This window comes from Balaenoptera physalus (assembly GCF_965194825.1).
Source record: "Balaenoptera physalus genome assembly, chromosome: 1".
NCBI lineage: Eukaryota > Metazoa > Chordata > Mammalia > Artiodactyla > Balaenopteridae > Balaenoptera > Balaenoptera physalus.
The window spans coordinates 20,206,094-20,224,750 of NC_138882.1; the positions used below are offsets into that span (position 1 = coordinate 20,206,094).

General features: G+C 47.9%; 1 protein-coding gene across 3 annotated transcripts in view; it reads left to right on the forward strand.

Moving 5' to 3' along the window:
• Window positions 1–18,657, forward strand: part of MTARC1 (mitochondrial amidoxime reducing component 1) — a 31,836-nt gene that overhangs the window by 5,730 nt on the left and 7,449 nt on the right. For 2 of the 3 annotated variants that reach the window (XR_014254229.1, XM_082427521.1), the window contains exons 3-6: window positions 1,246–1,408; window positions 2,276–2,416; window positions 8,257–8,318; window positions 8,412–8,483. Coding sequence is in view for 2 of the 3 variants with exons in the window: in XM_082427521.1 (XP_082283647.1) it covers window positions 1,246–1,408; window positions 2,276–2,416; window positions 8,257–8,318; window positions 8,412–8,483 (438 nt within the window). In the remaining variant the exon portion in view is untranslated. Of the gene's footprint in view, window positions 1–1,245; window positions 1,409–2,275; window positions 2,417–8,256; window positions 8,319–8,411; window positions 8,484–15,573; window positions 17,214–18,657 lie in introns of those variants that run through there. The other variant, XM_082427520.1, reaches the window with a different exon arrangement.

Below are 18,657 nucleotides of genomic sequence, written 5' to 3' on the forward strand. Positions count from 1 at the left end.
ACGGTCAGGTCATGATGTTCCTATAAACCTCCACCAAAACAAACGTTAGCAAATACCAATCAGAAACGTGAATGGGAGAGACTGAAGCCGGTAGAAGCTTTTACCTTAATGGCAGTGTGCATATACTCCAGTTGCTGAGGGCTCCATGGAGACGGCTGCGACCATTAGGTCCAAGCCTGGCCCTGATGGTGTGGGGCCGTGGCAGGGGGTGCTGGAGCCCTCAGCCTGTCCCCGGTGCCCTCAGCTCACCCACCTGCCGGAGGCTCTAGGGCTTGGAGGGCTCCGGGGAAAAGGAGCAATCCGCCTCCCATCACACCCCCTGCCCCAGGACCGCTCAGTGTCACCCCCATCCCCGAGGCCGGGCGCTAACAGCTGCGCGCCTGCTCTGTCCCTATTTCACGAGTGTGGCACCTGCAGCCCTCACTGCCAGCAGCTCCAGGGCCTCAGGCCCTCCACGGCCCGCCTCCTGGCTCCTAGGGAAGGAGTGGCAGGGACGGGACGTGGCGTTGGGCTGACCGCGGGCGGCTACTCAAACCTGCTGGCCCGGCCCGCTGAGCATGCCTGGCCCCTATTACAGTTGGATATATACCCATACTTCCTTGTGGTTAAATTTTTTTTAATTTAATTACTGGTGCACTTGGAATTATGTGGAAACTTTTTTTCATGGTCCCATACGGGCTTTTGGTCCATGCCCCAAAGACTACACAAGGTCACGTTTGGAAATTGCAGAATCAGAAAGCTTAGATTAGGGTAAAGATACCAAGAGCCGTTGGGACTCAGGTTTCCTTTGACAACCCCCAAACTATTAGAACTAATAAATGAATTCAACAAGGTTGCAGGATACAATATTAGCATACAGAAATCTGTTATGTTTATCAAGTAGATAAGAAACAAGGATTTACTGTATAGCAGAGGGAATTATATCCAATATCTTATAATAACTTGTAATGGAATATAATCTGCAAAAATACTGAATCGCTATGCTATATACCCGAAACTAACACAATATTGTAAATCAACTATACTTCAAAAAAAAAGCGGGGGGCGGGGAACAAGGCTTGAAACTGCGTCTTTGTTTTGGGCTTCCACATGGTTCAGAGGCAGGGCCACGCTAAAATGACGTCTCCTGATAATGAAGGACTTTTACAGTGACGTCATAGCCTGGTGCAGCCTTTTGGATATGTGTAGGACATGGTAGGGTGTCCAGATCTTCAAATGCCTGTTCTTTGCCCCCAACCCCTGCAGAGTGCAGGGCCTGGAGATCGAGGGCAGGGACTGCGGTGAGGCCGCGGCCCAGTGGATAACAAACTTCCTGAAGACGCAGCCGTACCGCCTGGTGCACTTTGAACCTCACATGCAACCGAGAAATGCTCACCAGATAGAAGACCTGTTTCGACCCACAGACCAGGTCAGAGGAGCATTCCTGGGCTTTGGCCTTTGGTGTGTCCTATAGAAGACAGGCTCCCTTGGAAGGGGGAGAGCAGGGCGGCATGTCTGCTGAGCTCGGCTCTGTCACTTTGCCATTACTTTTGTCACAAGCAATTGCAAAAAGTAAGATCCTTCCACTAGGAGCACCATCTGTATTTCTTGATTTAGGGGACTCTTGCATTTTTGCCTGAGAGCAAAAATTCCTATTTACAGAAACATTCTGGTGCCAACGCAGCTTCAATACTGTTCTAGGCCAGTGTCTTTCCCAATCCATTCTGTAATTGCATGTGGAGTCCAACCTTTTTACACTGTGATTGCAATGGTGTGGCAGCTCACAGTTGGGCCGATGAGTGTGGGTATGGAGATCCACAGATTTAAAATGACCAGACTGACCCTTAAAGAAATAAGGCTGTAAGAATTCATCATGAGAGTAAAACATACAATGCTATGTAGCGCCATTGCCACGGCCATGCTGAACATTGATTTGCAGGTTGCGTGAAAAATAAGTATCTATGGAATCAGTGAATATTTTTTATCACACAAAATGAGGCCATCAAACCTTAACAAAATAAATGTGTGAGAGTTTGGAGGATGAGAAAGGGACAGCTCTAAGATTCTGAGACCTTGTTCTCTTCACTCCATCATGTAATTCCTGGTATCTGCAAGGCTATTTAAAGCTTCTGAATCGCTGTGACTTTTCTGTAAATGAACTAGAGAAATACTTAGAAAGATTGTGTGGGGAGGTGGGGCGGGGGAGGGGTGGAAGGTTCCAGGAATCAGACCCATGTGACCTCTGAGAAATGCCTCTGTGTGCCTCACGCTATAACAGCTCCTATTTTCTCATCAGATCCCGTACTCAGACGCCAGCCCCTTCTTGATCCTTTCTGAGGCATCGCTGGCAGATCTCAACTCCAGGCTAGAGAAGAAAGTTAAGGCAACTAACTTCCGGCCCAATATCATAATTTCAGGGTGTGGTGTCTATGCAGAGGTAACGCTATACCTTTGTTGCCCCTTTCCTTGGATTTAACTTTTTTTTTTTTTAAAGGTATGAGAGTCTTTGATGTTGGATTAGATTATTCAGAAGGATGCATTATGTATTGGCTCTGTATTATGCAATGATTCAAGTTTTCAATTTCTTGAGCATCTGATCAGTACAGACTTCTGTGTGGAGGATACAAATATAAATGAGGCAGAGATGCTGGCGTCAAGGGGCAGTTCAGAGTCTGAGACTTCTAAGGAGAATTCCAAGGAGGCAGGTTAATTTTGAGCCCAGTGTACTTAGCATAGAATACAGGATCTGTGTGGGCCACAGAGCAGGATGTGGAAGGTGGCCTTCCTGTGTAGTCAAGGGCTCCCTTGGGAAGACAGTCATTTACAGCAGGGCTGCTGTGGGTGGGTGGTGGAAGGACACTGTCCCCAAGCTGAGATGGCACTTCCCTAAAACTCTTCCAGTGCCACCTTCAACCTGAGTGAGATGGCTCAGCCAAGGGCTACCCCACGGCAAGAACCCACACTGTACCACAGCCCACAGGAGCTCTGAGCATTCTAGGGGCCGGGCGTTGGGTCAGGACATCTGGATCTGAATCCCCCTGCTTCAATAAGTGGCCGTCTGACCCTGGATAAGTCCTGGAACTTTCTGAGACCTCTGCTTCTTGCGTTTATAAAATGTGAGTAATTTCAGCTGACGCCTCCCCCAAAAGCTCCAAGACGTAGAAAGTGCCCAGAGAGGTGGGCAGTGGTTTCATTGCTATAATCAAAGTAAAGAAGCTTGGTTCGGGCCATCGGTCCCTCCCTGACTGTGGCCCCCTTTAAGCTTCCTCCCTTCCTGGCTTTGGTCTTTGTATCACGGTTCACGTGGAAGACATTTCCTACCCCACGGTCTGAGATGGGCCGATGAAGATGGGATAAGTTAAGAGGGGACGGCCCAGAGTAGGACCTCAGATTTAGGAGGTTTCTTTGAACTGACTCTTGTCGTAGAAGGCTTTCTCTCTGATTCTGAGTGTTCCCTAATTGGGATTCTTTCATATTTTAAGTTGGATGTTAATACAACGCTGTGGCTGAGCTGGCCTCATTTTCTGGAATAATGTTTCACGCCTCACACAATGGGTTAGTGCCCTTGTGTACTTTGCACTGTGAATAGACCTGTAGGAAAACCAGGATTGAAGAAACAGCTGCTTCTCCGGAGTTCACAGCCCAGGTGATTAGAATGCGAACAGGTAGTTACAGCCGCGTAAGACAGGCCAGGAAGGTGATGAGCAGAGCGTGGTAGGTGACCAGCCAGCCAACTTTTGTTAACACAGACAGGAGAGGGGGGCGACTGGGCAGTATGGGCTCAGGCTCATAAAGAATGGAAATTTATTTCTCACAGTTCTGGAGGCTGGAAAGTCCAAGATCAAGGCACCTGCAGATTCGTGCAGGTGTCTGGTGAGGACTTGCTTCCTGGTTCATAGATGGCTGTCTTCACTCTGTGACCTCATGTGGTGGAAGGGACAAGAGAGCTGCCTGGAGTCCCCCCCCCCCTTTGTTTTTTTTAAAGATTTTTTTTGATGTGGACCATTTTTAAAGTCTTTATTGAATTTGTTACAATATTGCTTCTGTTTTATGCTTTGGTTTTTTGGCTGCGAGGCATGTGGGATCTTAGCTCCCTGACCAGGGGTCGAACCCACATCCCCTGCATTGCAAGGCAAAGTGTTAACCATTGCCAGGGAAGTCCCCTGGAGTCCCTTTTATAAGGACACTAATTCCATTCACAAGGGTACCACCCCCATGACCTCATCACCTCCCAAAGGCCCCCTTCTCCAAATACCATCGCACTGGGGATTAGGTTTCAACATGTGAAGGTTGGGAGGACACAGACCCTCACTCGGTAGCCATCTGTCTCTACTCATGCCCTGGTCTGTGTTTTTCAAAACCTTCTCCACACTGAGGACCCCTTGACTAACATCTTTACACCTGAACTCTCCCTCTGCCTTCTCTGTATTTCCACTGGGGTATCTCGTCTCAGATTCAGGATGTCCAACACCGAGGGCTGAATTTCCACTCCCAAGTCTGCTCTGCTCAGCCTTGCACATCTCAGTGTATGGCAGCTCTGACTTCTGGCTGCTCAGGCCCCAAAGTGGGAACCACTCTGTGTTCTTCTCTTCCTTCACCTCCCACGTACAAATAATCAACAAATCTTGGTGGCTCTGGCCTCTTGCCATGCTCCTCCACTTCCTCTCTGGGCCAAGTCACCACCCTCTCTCGTGTGGTTTGTTGCAATAGCCTCTCTTCACTGGTCTATCCTTGATTGACCCCCCACCACCATACAAGGTCTATTCTCATCACAGCTAAGGTCAAAGTCATCCTGTAAATGTAACTCACATCACGTCCTCCTTCTACTCAAAGCTCTCTCTGTGTTCTCCATCTCTCTTCAAGTAAAAAATGGGATCCTTATAATTGCTATCAAGGTCCTATGTGATGCCACACCCTCCTAGTTCCAGAGCTTTACATCCTGTCACTCTTCCCTTCTTTGTCTCTCTGCCCCTTCCTCCCCCGGGACCTTTGCTCTTGCTGGTGCCTCTGTCTGGCATGCCTTCCCTCAGGTATCTGTGTGGTTCACTCCCTTACCTCTTTCACTTCCCTGTTGAGGTCTTCCCTCCCCTTCAGTGAGGTCTTTCCTGATCACCCTATACCCTGCTTGGCCTGCAGTCCCCCCCAGCACACATCCCCACCGGACACACCGTGTTTACTGGGAGATTTGTCATCTGTTTCCCCTACACATGCTTTCTGAGGACAGGACTTGACCATTGTTGTTCTCCCAGCTCCTAGAAAAACACCCAGCATGAATTCTTTGCTAAGTGAATGAATGAGCCGAGGTTGGCCAGGTGACGCAGAAGGAAGAAGCACTGAGGGAGGGGGCACAGGAGCAGGGCTGCGCTGGCACGGAGATAACTGCTGTCTTTTACAGCATCGGCGCTCAGGGAGGGGGGTTGAGAGCCAAGGTCCTTGGTGTCAAGGGGCATCCCCTTCAGAGGAAGGGTCTGGAAAGGATTTTAGGCAAGAGAGTGACAGAAACCAATTTGCATTGTGCACGTCTGCCTGCGGCAGGGATCTGGAGACGATTAGGGCAGGTGGTGCCAGGTGCAGTGGGCGAAGCAGACTGTCCAGAAGCTGAGGACCTGCACGGAGGCTTCTGGGAAGTGAACCCCCTCCTCATTTCAGGACCTGCCTCTCATGGTCGTGGTCCTTCTCTGCATCCCTTCACACCCATCATCTGCTCTCCTCACCCTGACTTCTCTGAGGCTGCCCTTCTCCCCTCCGTCATTCAGAGACCTTTTCCTGGTTATCATTGCCCTCCCCTTGGACCAATAGGTACTACTTCTGGAACTTTCTCTCCTTGGCTGCACTGCCCTTGTGCATTTGCTGTTTCTCCTTGTACTCCTCACTCAGGTAGGGGCTTCCAAAATTTCTGGCCTTGACCCTTCTCTTTCTCTACCTTCCCTTGGTGATGACACCCTCTCCTGCAGCTTCACCATCTGTCACCCTTAGGTGGGTCCTTCCCAAGTGTCCAACCGTGGATTCCCCCTTGCAGTGTGGGCTCACATTTCTGACTGTCTGCTGGGAGTTTTCATATGTTCTGTGGACCTAGCAAACTTGTTCTTATAAGCTCCCCACCCCATACCCCCACCTCCCCAAACTCCGTCTCTTGACTTCACAGCTTCTATCCTGGCTACTATATTCCTTCTTTCACCCTGGCTTAGAGCTTATAAGTCACCCCTGACTCCTTCTTCTCCCATGTTCCCCTCATCCCCGGCCCCATCTTCTCCCTTTCTGTTCTCAGCTGCCAGCTAGATCACCTTTGTTGTCTCAAGTCTGGACCACTGAGTGGTCCTGGATGTTGTCACAGCCGAGCCCCTCAGAGCACCAGAGTGATCTCTTCTACTCTAAAAGTTTGTGACAGTCAGTGTTGCTGCCTTGCTCAAAAGCCTTCAGTGGCTCCCCAGTTCTCAAAAGTCCCAAACTGCTCACTCTACCATTCTGGTCCCTCCATCATCTTGCCACACTTTGCTTTCCCAGCCTTTACTTCCAGTAAAAGCTCCAAGCTACAGATTGGACTGAGAACCTAATGTATTCTCTTATCTCCTGCTCACCCCAAGTCTTGCCTCTTGCCCCACTTAGAAACTCCTGGTCTTCTTTAAAAGCCCAGATGAAAAGCCACCTCCCCTGAGAGGTCTGCTCTGATTGCCAGACCTGTAAGAGCTGCTTCTCTTTTCCAAAGCCACACTGTGCTGTGTCTGTGCCTCTCCATATCCAGCTTCTCCTGTTTCAATTTCTTATCACCTCAAGATAACATGTTCTGTAGGAAGATTTTCATGGGCCCTTCTCTAACGTTTAATACGGTTCTGGGCCCATAGTGTGCCTTCAACATGGAAATAGTTTTCTCCTTTTCCGCCAGTTTGCCAAATAGATACTTTCCTGATGGTGGAATTTTTAACTTATTTATCTGTGACTCAATCCCCAACAGTTTTTATTGCCCATAAAAGGGGCTCTGTAAATATTTCTTTAATTAATAATAAATTAATTTCCTAACCAGAACCTTCATTTCTCTCCTTTCGGATCTTTTATGTTTTTTTGTGACCACAGTGCCTCCTGGTGGAGAAATGTACACAGAGCAGGCTGGGTTGCTCTAATCCCAGGTGCCCAGCTTTTTGGACTGTTGTGAAACACGCAGTGAAGAGACTCATTTTATGATTAGAAAAACAAAAACAAAACCCTGCAATACACATATCAAGAATAATACACACTGTCAGGGTTAAAATTCTGAGCCTGGAACTTTCTCTCTGGCTTGTGATCAACAAAGGACTGGGCAGGTTTGTTTTAACTCATGGATTCCTGTCTTTGGCTCTCAGGCACCTTCTCTGTGAGGGTAAGAAGGTCAGGACCACAATCAAATGTCCTTCCTTCTTGTTATTGCCTGGAGTTCCCTCACCCTTCTTTTGTGCCTCTCAAAGTCTCCACCCTGGAAGACTCAATTCAGATCCTACCTTTACCTTAAAACCTCCCCTGCCCAGAGCAGCCTAAAAATCTCTTCTTCTAAGCCACCGGCACCATGCTTGTCTGCAAAGTTCAACCAGCACACAGGGTGCTGTCTTGTAAAGCTTTTTCTCAATTTTTCTGAAACTTTTAAAAGGAATATTGACCATTCACTTTTCATGTGCGTATGTTCTATCTCCCCTTCTGGATTTGAGGGACACAGTCCATTGATTTGATTTGTCCTGAAAAGTAAGCGCCAGTGACCCAGGCCATAGACAAATGCCCCAGGAGGTTCCTGGGCTGGAGAGCTTTGTGAATGCTCCCGTGGAGATGCAAAGGGAAGTAAAGCTACTGGCCTGCTCTGGATTTGTTCCTATCTGGCCAGGGGAGCTACAAGGTAAACAGACACAATGATTAAGGACATTCATCCACCTTAGGCCAGCACGGAAGGGATCTGATACAACCTAGAGTAATCCCCCCTCTCCATACCCTCTCCTCTCTTTCACCTGCTCCTTCCAGCAGCCCAACCCTGGCCTTCCACACCACCTCCAGTCAAGTGGGGTCAGTCAGGGAGGCTTCCTGAAGGAGATGAGTTTCAATTCCAGCTTTACAAGTGAGAGGAGAGGGAGCATTTCATTTCAGGGGAAAGAACCAACAAATCAAAGGCAGAGGGAGGGAACAGGGAGGTGTGATGTGCAGTTGGCCATCTTTGATGGAAGTGGCTTCATCAGCTGTTGAATCATGCAAAGTCCCTACACGGGTGGGTCAGGGCTGGGGATCCGAAGTGCTCACCTGAGTTACGTGCTTTGTCCCCAGGACTCATGGAATGAGCTTCTCATTGGTGATGTGGAACTGAAAAGGGTGATGGCTTGCTCCAGGTGAGGTGCATGCACTGCTGCCCAGGAGACGGAGGGGAGGGTGAAGATCGTCTGCTTTGCCCCGTGTGTGATGCCCTGTGTGTGTGTGTCCAGGTGCATTTTAACCACGGTGGACCCGGACACGGGCGTCATGAGCAGGAAGGAGCCTCTAGAGACCCTGAAGAGGTAAGACTAAGCGATTTAACATCTCTGCGAGGAAGCAGGGGAACACCACGCAGGTGTATTCTTGAAGTGGAAGGGGGTCCTGGTGACTGGATAATTTGGGAAACATTCCTGGGTGCTTTGGTCCCCAGAATGCCTGCTTGCACAACTCATTTTATTTTTCATTTAGAATCATGATCCGAACACACCAATTACAATGCAACAACAAAACATGGTTTAGATGTTTTGGCAAACTTTATTATGGACTGAGTATTTGGTGACATCACAGATTCATTAGGTGTGATAGCGGCTTCCTGGTGCTATAAGAAATGCCTATATGTTTTAAGAGAAGCATGTTGAAGTATATAGGAGTGAAGTGATGTGATATCTGGGGTGTGCTGTCTATTATTTTAGCAAAAGAACACGTGGAAAAATGTGTCAAATCTTGATAAATAGAATCTGGGTAATAATTATGTGGGGATTCATTGCACCATTTTTTCTACTTTTATGTTTATGTTAAAATTTTCATAATAACAATTTTTTTTTTTGGCCGTGCCGCATGGCATGCGGGATCTTAGTTCCCTGACCAGGGATCGAACCGGAGGCCCCTGCGGTGGAAGCGCAGAGTCTTAACCACTGGACTGCCAGGGAAGTCCCATAACAATTTTTTAATGAAAGACAATGACAGACAATAAGTTTAAATTGCATGGAATGATATTTAAGATAAGATTCATTTTAAAAAGCTGATTACAAATTAGCATATATAGTATTGACTTTTTTGTTTATTTGAGTTTCCTTTTTAAAATATATAAATGTGCCTGAGTAGCTAAAAGCCTGGCAGGCTGTAAACCGAAACATTCATGGCTAAAACAGCAATTCATGATTCACACACTTCTGTGCTGTTACCTGCCAAATCTACGGCCGGGATATTGCTGAAACCCTGAAATGCTCGTCTTCACTGGTCCCTTCCATGTTGAATGCAGGATCACAGGTGGGGTGTCAGGTCTCATCTCTGCAGCCCCTGAGACCCTTGGCTTTGACCCTGACATGCGTCCTCGGGTATCACTTGCAGGGGGGAGGGGGAAGGCAGGGAGGATGGTGGCCCCTGCTTTAGGCAAAACCCTGGGAGACTTGAGGAAAGAATGCAGTGGAAGTTTGGTCATCTGACATCAAAGCCCTCATGAAAGAGGACATTAAGGGCTGGTTATGCTTGGGCTTGTGTGACCAAACTTGTTCCCCTGGAATGGGAGTCTCTTTCATTCCATCTCTCATCAAGCTCATGGCCCTCTTTGGACCAACAATCTAGTCTCCTTGGATCAGCACCCACCCCTCTCTGCTGATCCTGCTGTCCCAGAAGCTACTAATCTGGCCCCCTCCCTGGCAGGCTGAAGCCTGGGGCAAGGGGCTCTGTCCCAAGCAGCATGTTGCCCCCAGGCATGAAGCCGGCACCTGTGGTCCATGGAGACCAGCGTCGTGCATCGAGGCCAGGCTACAGCGAGGTAAACAGCTGGCCTTCCAGGGGCCAGGCCACATGGCAGAGAGAGGGAGGTCAGGAGCAGGCTCAGACAAGGTGGGTTGGAGGGAGGTTGGGAGGCGAGGTACAGAGAGGAAATCTTGATGCGAAGGGCAAATGGTCGCTTTTTACAAGAGGCCCCACCGTGGGTTGTGGATTTGTGGGACTATTCAAAGAGGGGGCTACAGACCAGCTTAAGGCGAATCCCATCATTTTGAGGGATGTTGTGTATATCTCAACACCCAGAACAACATTAATTTTCTGTAAAAACTTAATAGGATGGAACACTTAAGATTTGTAAATTTCACTCCGCGTAAATTTTATCCCCTCCCCACAAAGTTAAGAAATTTTAACCCTAGGAAATGATTTGCCAGCTGAACTGTTTAGAGGTGAAATTTACTGAAGTCTGCAACTTACTTGGAAATGGAAAAAAAGTTACCATGGACTGATGGATGGATAAATGCGCGATAAAGGAAATATAGTAAAATGTTATATGTAGGGTCCCAGTGGTTGGTAATTGGATGGTCTCTTTAAAATTCTTTGAACTTGTTTGCCTGTTTGAGGATGGTCACAATAAAATGTTGGGGAAGAGTTTAGTAGATGTGGTGGGACGTTCCAGAGAGGAGAGGTTCTGAGAACCAGCAGCGATAGACTAACGATTCCAGAATGTTCTGGCTCACTCACCACGAGAACAAATCAGAATTTGGTCTTCCCACTCTCCTGTGCCCGCAGAGGAGCTACACGGAGGACGAAGGCAGGGTGGACCCGGGAAAGAGTTCTGTCGTGGGTGTTGGGAGCCCTGATTCTGCCAGGTGATCTGCAGGCCCCCCTCTGGCTCAGGCCCTGGTGGACAGACCTCGATGGTTCTGTGTGCAAACCAGACAGGTGATTTGGAGAATTGACTGTCATCCTTTTTTTTAATATTTATTTATTTGATTTACTTGGCTGTGCCAAGCTTTAGTTGCGGCACATGGGATCTTCGTTGCCGTGTATGGGATCTTTTTAGTTGTGGCCTGTGGGATGTAGTTCCCTGGCCAGGGATGGAACCCGGCCCCCTGCATTGGGAGCACAGAACCTTAACCACTGGACCACCAAGTCCCCGTCATCCTTTTTTTTTTTTTTTTTAACATCTTGTTCTTTCTCTCTTCCCAACACTGTGCTTGGAGTCTGGCACTTTTCCCTCTGGATTCACAAAGTGCCTGTGTTTGGGCCAGTCCTCTGAATCTTCAGTGCCTCCCCCCAGCCCATCGGGAGCCTGTGTTTATAGAAGGAGGATAATTGAGCCCAACGCAGAGCCAGGGCAGGCAGGCAGGGTCTCTGGGAGCAGTACAGCCCTCCTGGTCTCCTGCAGGCTCTCAGGAACCATCCCAACCTAATTTCTCCTAATACCCCAGGAGATGGGTGCCAGCCTAGGTGTCTTCTTCTGTATCTTACTGAGATTTAAATTGCCATAGATGCAGTAATTTATGTTCTCCCCAGGACAGACGGCCATAAATCGGGAAGAGAAAGGCCCTGGCTGCCTGACATAAATCACGGAAGCTAAGCAAAGTGGTGTCAGGAGAATCCTCTCTGCTCTCCGGCTCTCCGGCAGGATGCTGGGAGGCGCACTGCCTTCCCTCTTCCTGGGTCCCCCGTGCCCAGGGCTGTGCTGCTTCGGGAATGCAAGTTCTCAGCAGGGAGACCACTGCTGAATGGCTGTGGGCCTCAGGCCCAGCGGAGCCTTTGTCTGGGAAATACTCACAGCCCGAAGCACGGTGGAGGCTGGTCTGCTGGCTTGAAAATATGAAGAGGGAATTATTCTTTTCTTTCTGAAGGGAGAGTGGCTCCCACACTGATCCCACAGGAGTGGTGGGGGTCTATCGCTGTTGCTTTCACTAGAAAGAATAAAGCTCATTTGTTCTGTGGATGCACTAGTTTTGTTGGATGAAGGAATACTTGGACAATGAGGGCGTTTGCTGCTCTCCGCTTATGTTAGGCTGTGCTGTGCCGAGCTAAAGACAGAAGGATTTGGTGGTAGTGATCCTGCGGAAGGAGACAACCGCCCCCCAGCCAATCTGGCTTTATCACCTCCCAGTAACTGTGTGACATTGGCAAGTCAGCTACGTTCTTGATGCTTCAGTTTCTTTATTTGTAAAAACTGGGCTAATAATACATCTCCTGGTTCACACTCCCCCTTGATCAGAATAAAGCAATAAATACTGTTTTTTAATAGATGATAAAATACATAACGACCATGTAGGCTATGGTTATTAATAGTCTCAGCTTATGAACTTGACACCTTCTGACAGAAGGAAAATCCTGGAGACACTTTCCATTTTCTGAGGCTGCATTAAATGCAACGCAGCCCCACCTGCTCAGCCTTTGGCTCCTCCTCTCCGTGGTGTCTTCACGGTGCTGTTTTATTCCTGATCTGGCCGTATACATAGCAGGTTGGGAGGTCCCAGAAGTGGCCTGTGCCCCTCGGTGGGGACCCAGCGGTGATCAGAGACCCTGCCTGCAAGTCAGGGTCTGGGCATTGACCAGTAAATGAGTAAACCAAGCAGCCCTCACCGGTGCACAGCACTTTATAGGTAACAGTTTCCACTCACACCGCACCCTTAAGGATGGAGGCCTCTGTTTAAGGTAAACAAAACGTCTTGTGTCTCCCATTAGAGTCAGTCGTTGTTTGCTTCATATTTATTGAAAGAGAAAATGCACTAAGAAAGGCGCTTTTAAATGGCTTTGCAATTTATTAATCCCATCGTCATCAACAACAAAATATATATATATTTGGAGAAAAAAAAATCATAGGAGATCCGTGTATGAGGTAATGCCGTGTTTTCCGTCTCTTGAACAAGGCTGGGTGTGCCCGTGATTCACAGACCGCTGACAATACCGTCTCAGCCCCACAAGGGGTCGCCGTTGATCTCGTTTGTAGAGTCTCCCCCGAGCCCTGCAGGGACGGTGTCAGCAGGAGCGCAGGTGGGACGGAGCTGGGGGCGGCTGGCAGGACAAGCCGGTCGCCTCGCCCCTGCGACTGTCACCTGCGTTTGTCCCTGCCCCCCACCCCGAGCAGGTTAAGGTCCTGGGCTGGGAGGGGCGACGGCTTCTGTGGGTCCTCCGCTCCCAAGTTACCTGGGGGGGAGTAAGTGTGTGCCTGCGTGGCTGATGGGAAGGGGCAGGGGAAACCCGCGCGTGGCCGAACGTTCGTGTAGGAGAATAAATATTAACCCCCTCAGCTCACCTCAGGCCTGCGCGTGTACTCAGGAGGTATAAGGAGGACCAGGGAGCACATCCCTGGTGGGAAAAGTCCTGACTCTGGAGTGAGTCAGACCTCAGTTCCGGCCCCAGCCTGACCACTTAGATCTGTGATCTTGGGCAAGTCCGTCACTCCTCTGAGAGCCCCCCTGTAAAGTGGGGACGATACGCATTCCCACATAGACTTGTTGTAAGGATTAAGAGATAATCTGTGTGACGTTCTTCATAAACTGTCAGTGTATGATGCACAGAACTCCAACTCTGGGTTCCCTCCCTGAGATAATCAGAGCCTCAGGCTACCGAGCTGGCAGCAAGGAGAAATCCCAAGCCATAAAAGTAGCCGATCTGCCCGGATCCTGAAGGAGTCACCCTCCAACAGACACAGATCCCCAGATGTCCTTGGTATTGCATGCTGACAGAGGAGAGGCAGGCTAGGAGAGGTGCCAGCTTCCCAGGGTCCAAGGTCATTGCAGAGACCTGGCTACAAGACCGGCTGGATCAGCGGCTCATGGTTCTCATGCATTTGTTGATTTCTCCATTTGTTCATCCAGCCTTCTTTGGAGTGGCTACAACGTACCAGGTGCTGTACCAGGCTGTGGGCATATAGCAATGACCAAAACCGACATGGTGCCTGTAGCTGGGGAGGAGCTGAGGGTCTCCAGAAAGAAGCTCTAGATTTGACCCTCTCCATTTTCTCATTAGCCACTTCTGATTTGAAGAACAAAAGTAGGACTGATTTGTTGCAATAGTTTTTTTTTTTTCCTCAAAGCACAGTAGAATAAAAAAAAATGCTTTCCATCAAAATGTTTTAAATATAAAAGTGATGTAAAATTGGAGTTAGCCTTTGTTATAAAGCAGAAACTAACACACCATCGTAAAGCAATTATACTCCAATAAAGATGTTAAAAAAAAAAAATTGGAGTTAGCTTAAATGAGAAACAGAAGGAAAACATTCTCCCGGTGGAGGTGGGGTGAGGGAAAATCTTGCCATGTCATTCACACACATCTCATGTACACTCTTCCTGGGGATTCTTGCGTTTTCTGCCCGACAGAGATATGATACTACTTCTAACAGAGGATTTTACTCACCAACACATTCATCTGTTCAACAAATGATTGTGGGTCACCAGTGACATACAGTGCCCAGCACTGGGTGTGAGTAGTACAAGGGAGTTAGTTAGTCACATTTCCTGCTCTCTACGGACTCTCTGTCTTGTACAGTAGAACAGATAGACACGTGCCCTGACACAGCAGGACACGGCATGTGAGTGGCAAGGGGCAAGCAGAGAAAATTGAGGATGGGGAAACCACTCCTGGCTGGGAGATCCTGGGCTTCCTTCCTAGGAGAGGTGGCATTTGAATTGGACCTTGAAGAAAAGGTAGAATTCTAATGCTTGGGTAATGGAGGGAGGGGATCCCACAGAGGAACTACCGAGCCAGGAAAATGCAAAGCAAGGTGAAAGGACAGTGAGGAATCCAACAGAGCACTGCAGAGGTGCACAGAAAGGGCAGAGGGTGACAGGTTTTGAAAAAGCTGTCTGGGACCAGGTCAAGAGCCTTGCATGCCAGGCTGAAGACTTGGAATGTTATTCCTCAGGCACTGGGGATCCATTGAAAGTTTCTGAGCCTCGGAGTGATAAGACCAGAGCAAAATTAAGAAAGTAATGTAGAGTAGTGTTAAGAGTGAATTGAAAGTGGAGGAGGAGAGAATGAGGAAGATTGGTTGGTTAAGAAGTTATTATAGGGACTTCCCAGGTTCGATCCCTGGTCGGGGAACTAAGATCCCACATGCTGTGTGGTGTGGCCAAAAAAAAAAAAAAAAGAAGTTATTATAGTCATCTGAGGATGCTTGAAGGGAGATTGTGACAGTGGGAGAAAAAGTGAGCAAATTCAAAAGATGTGGTACAGGAAGAACCTCAGGACCTGGCAGCTCTGGACAAGCTGTGGGAAGTGAGGGAAAAGGTATAAAGGATGACTCCAGGGCTCTGAGCCTGATGGACCGGTAGGACTGTGGTTCTGATGATGGACATGGAGAGATGCCAAGGAAAAAGGGAAGTGATAAAGTATGTCTGAGCATATTGAGTCCCTAACCTCTTAATGCTGAAAAAGGGAACATTCCAAGGAGAAAAGAGGTGGGAATATGGCCATTGGTTTGCTTTGGTAGTTTGTGCATTGGGTGGGCAGTTTACTGTACAACCCCAGGAGGCGCTGTTGTATTAGTCAGGGTGGGAACAGTGCTCGCTGGAGCTGGGCAACCCGGCGGCCTTGTGTGGGGCGGATTCTTCAGCCGAGAAGAAATCACCTGCTGTTTGAGCTCTTGCTTCTGGTTGCCTGTGACTCCTTGTGTTCTTTCTCCTGTTGCAGCTATCGCCTGTGTGACCCTTCTGAACGAAAGTTATATGGAAAATCACCTCTCTTCGGACAGTATTTTGTTCTGGAAAACCCAGGGACCGTCCAAGTGGGAGACCCTGTGTACCTGCTCGGCCAGGAATAGGAATCATATGTCCTGGAATAGCAGGTGTCTTTAAAAAAATGTCCTAAAAAATGCCAACACTTGAAGCACAGCATTTTGGACCTGACACCTCAGCATTTTCTTTCGATCTGTGATCTCCAAGTTTTTCGTCTTTTGGACTCTTCCTTGTGTCTCAGTGCTTCCAACATCCCAGTGCACCAAGTGAAGAAAGAGAGTTTTGATAACTTAATAGGACTTCAGTAAGTCATTTAAATGACAAGGCAGGATTCTAAAAATCGCTTGTTTAACTGTGATTGTGGAATAATTCTTTCTCCTCCTTCTCCATTCACCTACCCAGAGGGCTATCTTCCATCATCTCATTGCTACTCTTTAGGGAAAGAGGCGAGAAGAGAAAGAGTAAGAGTGGGGGAGTGAGAAGAATGTTCTGGAATCTTTTAGTACCCCATGCCCGGGGCATGCAGTGGAAATTAAATAGCTCTCCGAATAAGTCTGGACTGTCACTTCACTCTTCTCCTCAAGCCCTAGACAAGCTTTTAAAAGGGCATAAGGAGGCTGACCTTCAGGAAACACTTAGGATGTTCATTTTCCATAGATTATCTTGGATCTGGCATTGTTGTCTCTCAGACAGTGTCCATGAGGATTTGACGGATTTTCATAGCATGCAGTACCTCTGGGCTGTAGGACAGCAGAGATGTCAGGGTAGAAAATCAACTCATGAGAGCAGCATTGCAGTCAGACTCTGATATGCAATATGTGGAAAGCAAGACAAAAACTTCCTTGCCTTGAAACGGAGCATCAAATATATCCCACTGGTGAGCCCAAACTTTTCCCAGTGTATGAGAGTGAACAGTAGCACTAAGTAGGGGAAGCACGCTTGCCTGATGTGGTCTGTTTGATGCTGTTTGATGTTGTTGAGATGCTGTTTGATGTTGCCCAGGGAAACGATGGTGCCCGTCTTAAGAGCAAAAAGAAATAGTCTGAAAAGGACATGATGCCACCTAGTGGCATTGAATGACAGGTCAGCCTTTCTCAGCTTTTCAGCTGTTGAAGAGAGGGAAACTTATGGATGGGTTTTAGTTTTCTATCCTAGAAAATTTTTTTGAAAGAAAGTGGGGTACCCTCCAGGTACTCTCTGTTTCTCTGCTGTGGGCATTTGGTTCTAAAAGCATGGCTGTGCTGTCACGGGGTCCTTCTGGATCTCGCTGGTGCTATCAACTCAAGACTGCTTGCTCCTCCTCAAAATCAGGGTGAAAAAGTTCTGAAGTCCATGGATGAGAAGAAATGTGATTGTGTGATTTGAAATAAACGACTTTATTTTAGGTTTTGAATAAAACCTTTCAAAGGTGAAAAAGAAAACATATGCCAATTCACTTAAAAACCAATATCTGATTTTTCTCCTGATCAGATTCTATAACTCTAAGATCTGATGAAGTATATCTTTCGTTGCCATTTTGCCCTTTGACTGTATTAGGAAGCTAAGTCATGAAAAATGTGTTTCAAAACTGTAAATAAATGGAAGTTACTTTGACTACTTTCAGATCGTACTCACTTCTTGGCAGGAAGTCACACTTTGAAAGCTGACCGATGTGAATGGGCAAAACCAATCACCCTGTCACCTGACACATACACAAAGCATCCTCCGGCGAACGCCCATCTTTGAAGGGCTGTCAAGTAAACATGCTTTTTACCAAAAGCTGTGCATGTTTCACTTTGGTTTTATAAAAGAGGTTAGTAATCATTGGAACCAAGCCTAGCTCTGAGGTAAAGTTCCAAGGTAACAGGTGCACATATGTATTCTGGTTGGTCAATTATTGCAATTTGTTTTTCACACACTTGGCGTGAAGTGAAATTAGAATAATTAATCAGTTAACCTTGGCCCATCACCTTCCCCAACAGATCCACTTTATGCTGAAGCTACAGATAGATTAAGGCAAAAATAAGAGTTCAGCAGGTGGCATTACTAATGGGACCTCGTGAACCCATGGCAGAATGCACACAGGATTTAGGAGACCACATGAACGTCACTTCTCTGAGAGCAGCCAACAGTTAGGCACTGATGAGAAACTCAAGGTTGGTTTGGTGGATACCCCGAGATATTTATAACCAGTGGCAAGCTGAATGCCTTCGACCTGAACTTCTAACCCCTTGTCAATAGTAACAGCCACTTCCCCAGGGGCTCAATCTGTTTCCAAGGCCACACTCATGCAGACCCTGTCCTGTGCACTGCAGGGGACTCCTCCGGTGGAAGGAGACTCTAACCCTAACACCTCCCTCATTTGTCTGGAGTCTCCTGCTACTCAGAGTGTGAGGAAGATTCCAGTTTAGAGACAGAGGTTCCAATGACCTCTAGAATCTCAGAGTAGTTGCCAAGCTTTCTGTCAGTGAGATTTAAAAGCCATTTACTTGTGTTTATTTTATATTTAATGAGTTGGTTAATGCCAAAGGCAGGGCTGATGTCTGGTTTATTTTGGATACTGAACCTCTGCACACAATTCCACTTGAAATATCGGGTCAGGAATATAGACCGTCGCAGGCCCTCAGAAAGGTCTCCTTATAGCTGCAGACGATGGACATTCAGGGTCAGGCCAAAACATCCACCGTCGTTGTATGTTTCATTCTGGGTGGCAACGTCTCGCTGCAGTCACAGCGGAGAGTTACAAACCCACAGCTGGAGATCTTGCAAAGAACCACGTGGGAAAGAGCCTAGGCAGACTGCTTAAAGGCTCACTTTCCCAGCTGTTCCCCAGAAAAAGCGAGAACGTCACAAATGGGAGAGAGAAGCAGCAACTTACACACAAGGGCAGGAAGAAATCGGTTGGGGGGGTGGCTGATGGAAATTAGGCAGTTGTCCAGCAACGAGAAACACTCTCCTTCTGCCCTTAGTGATACGGGGTGAGGAGATGCCCTTGGGGAGGGCTGCCAGTTTGCTAGAACTGTGTGCAGAGGCCAGGCGAGCTTGACTAGCCAAGCGTGAC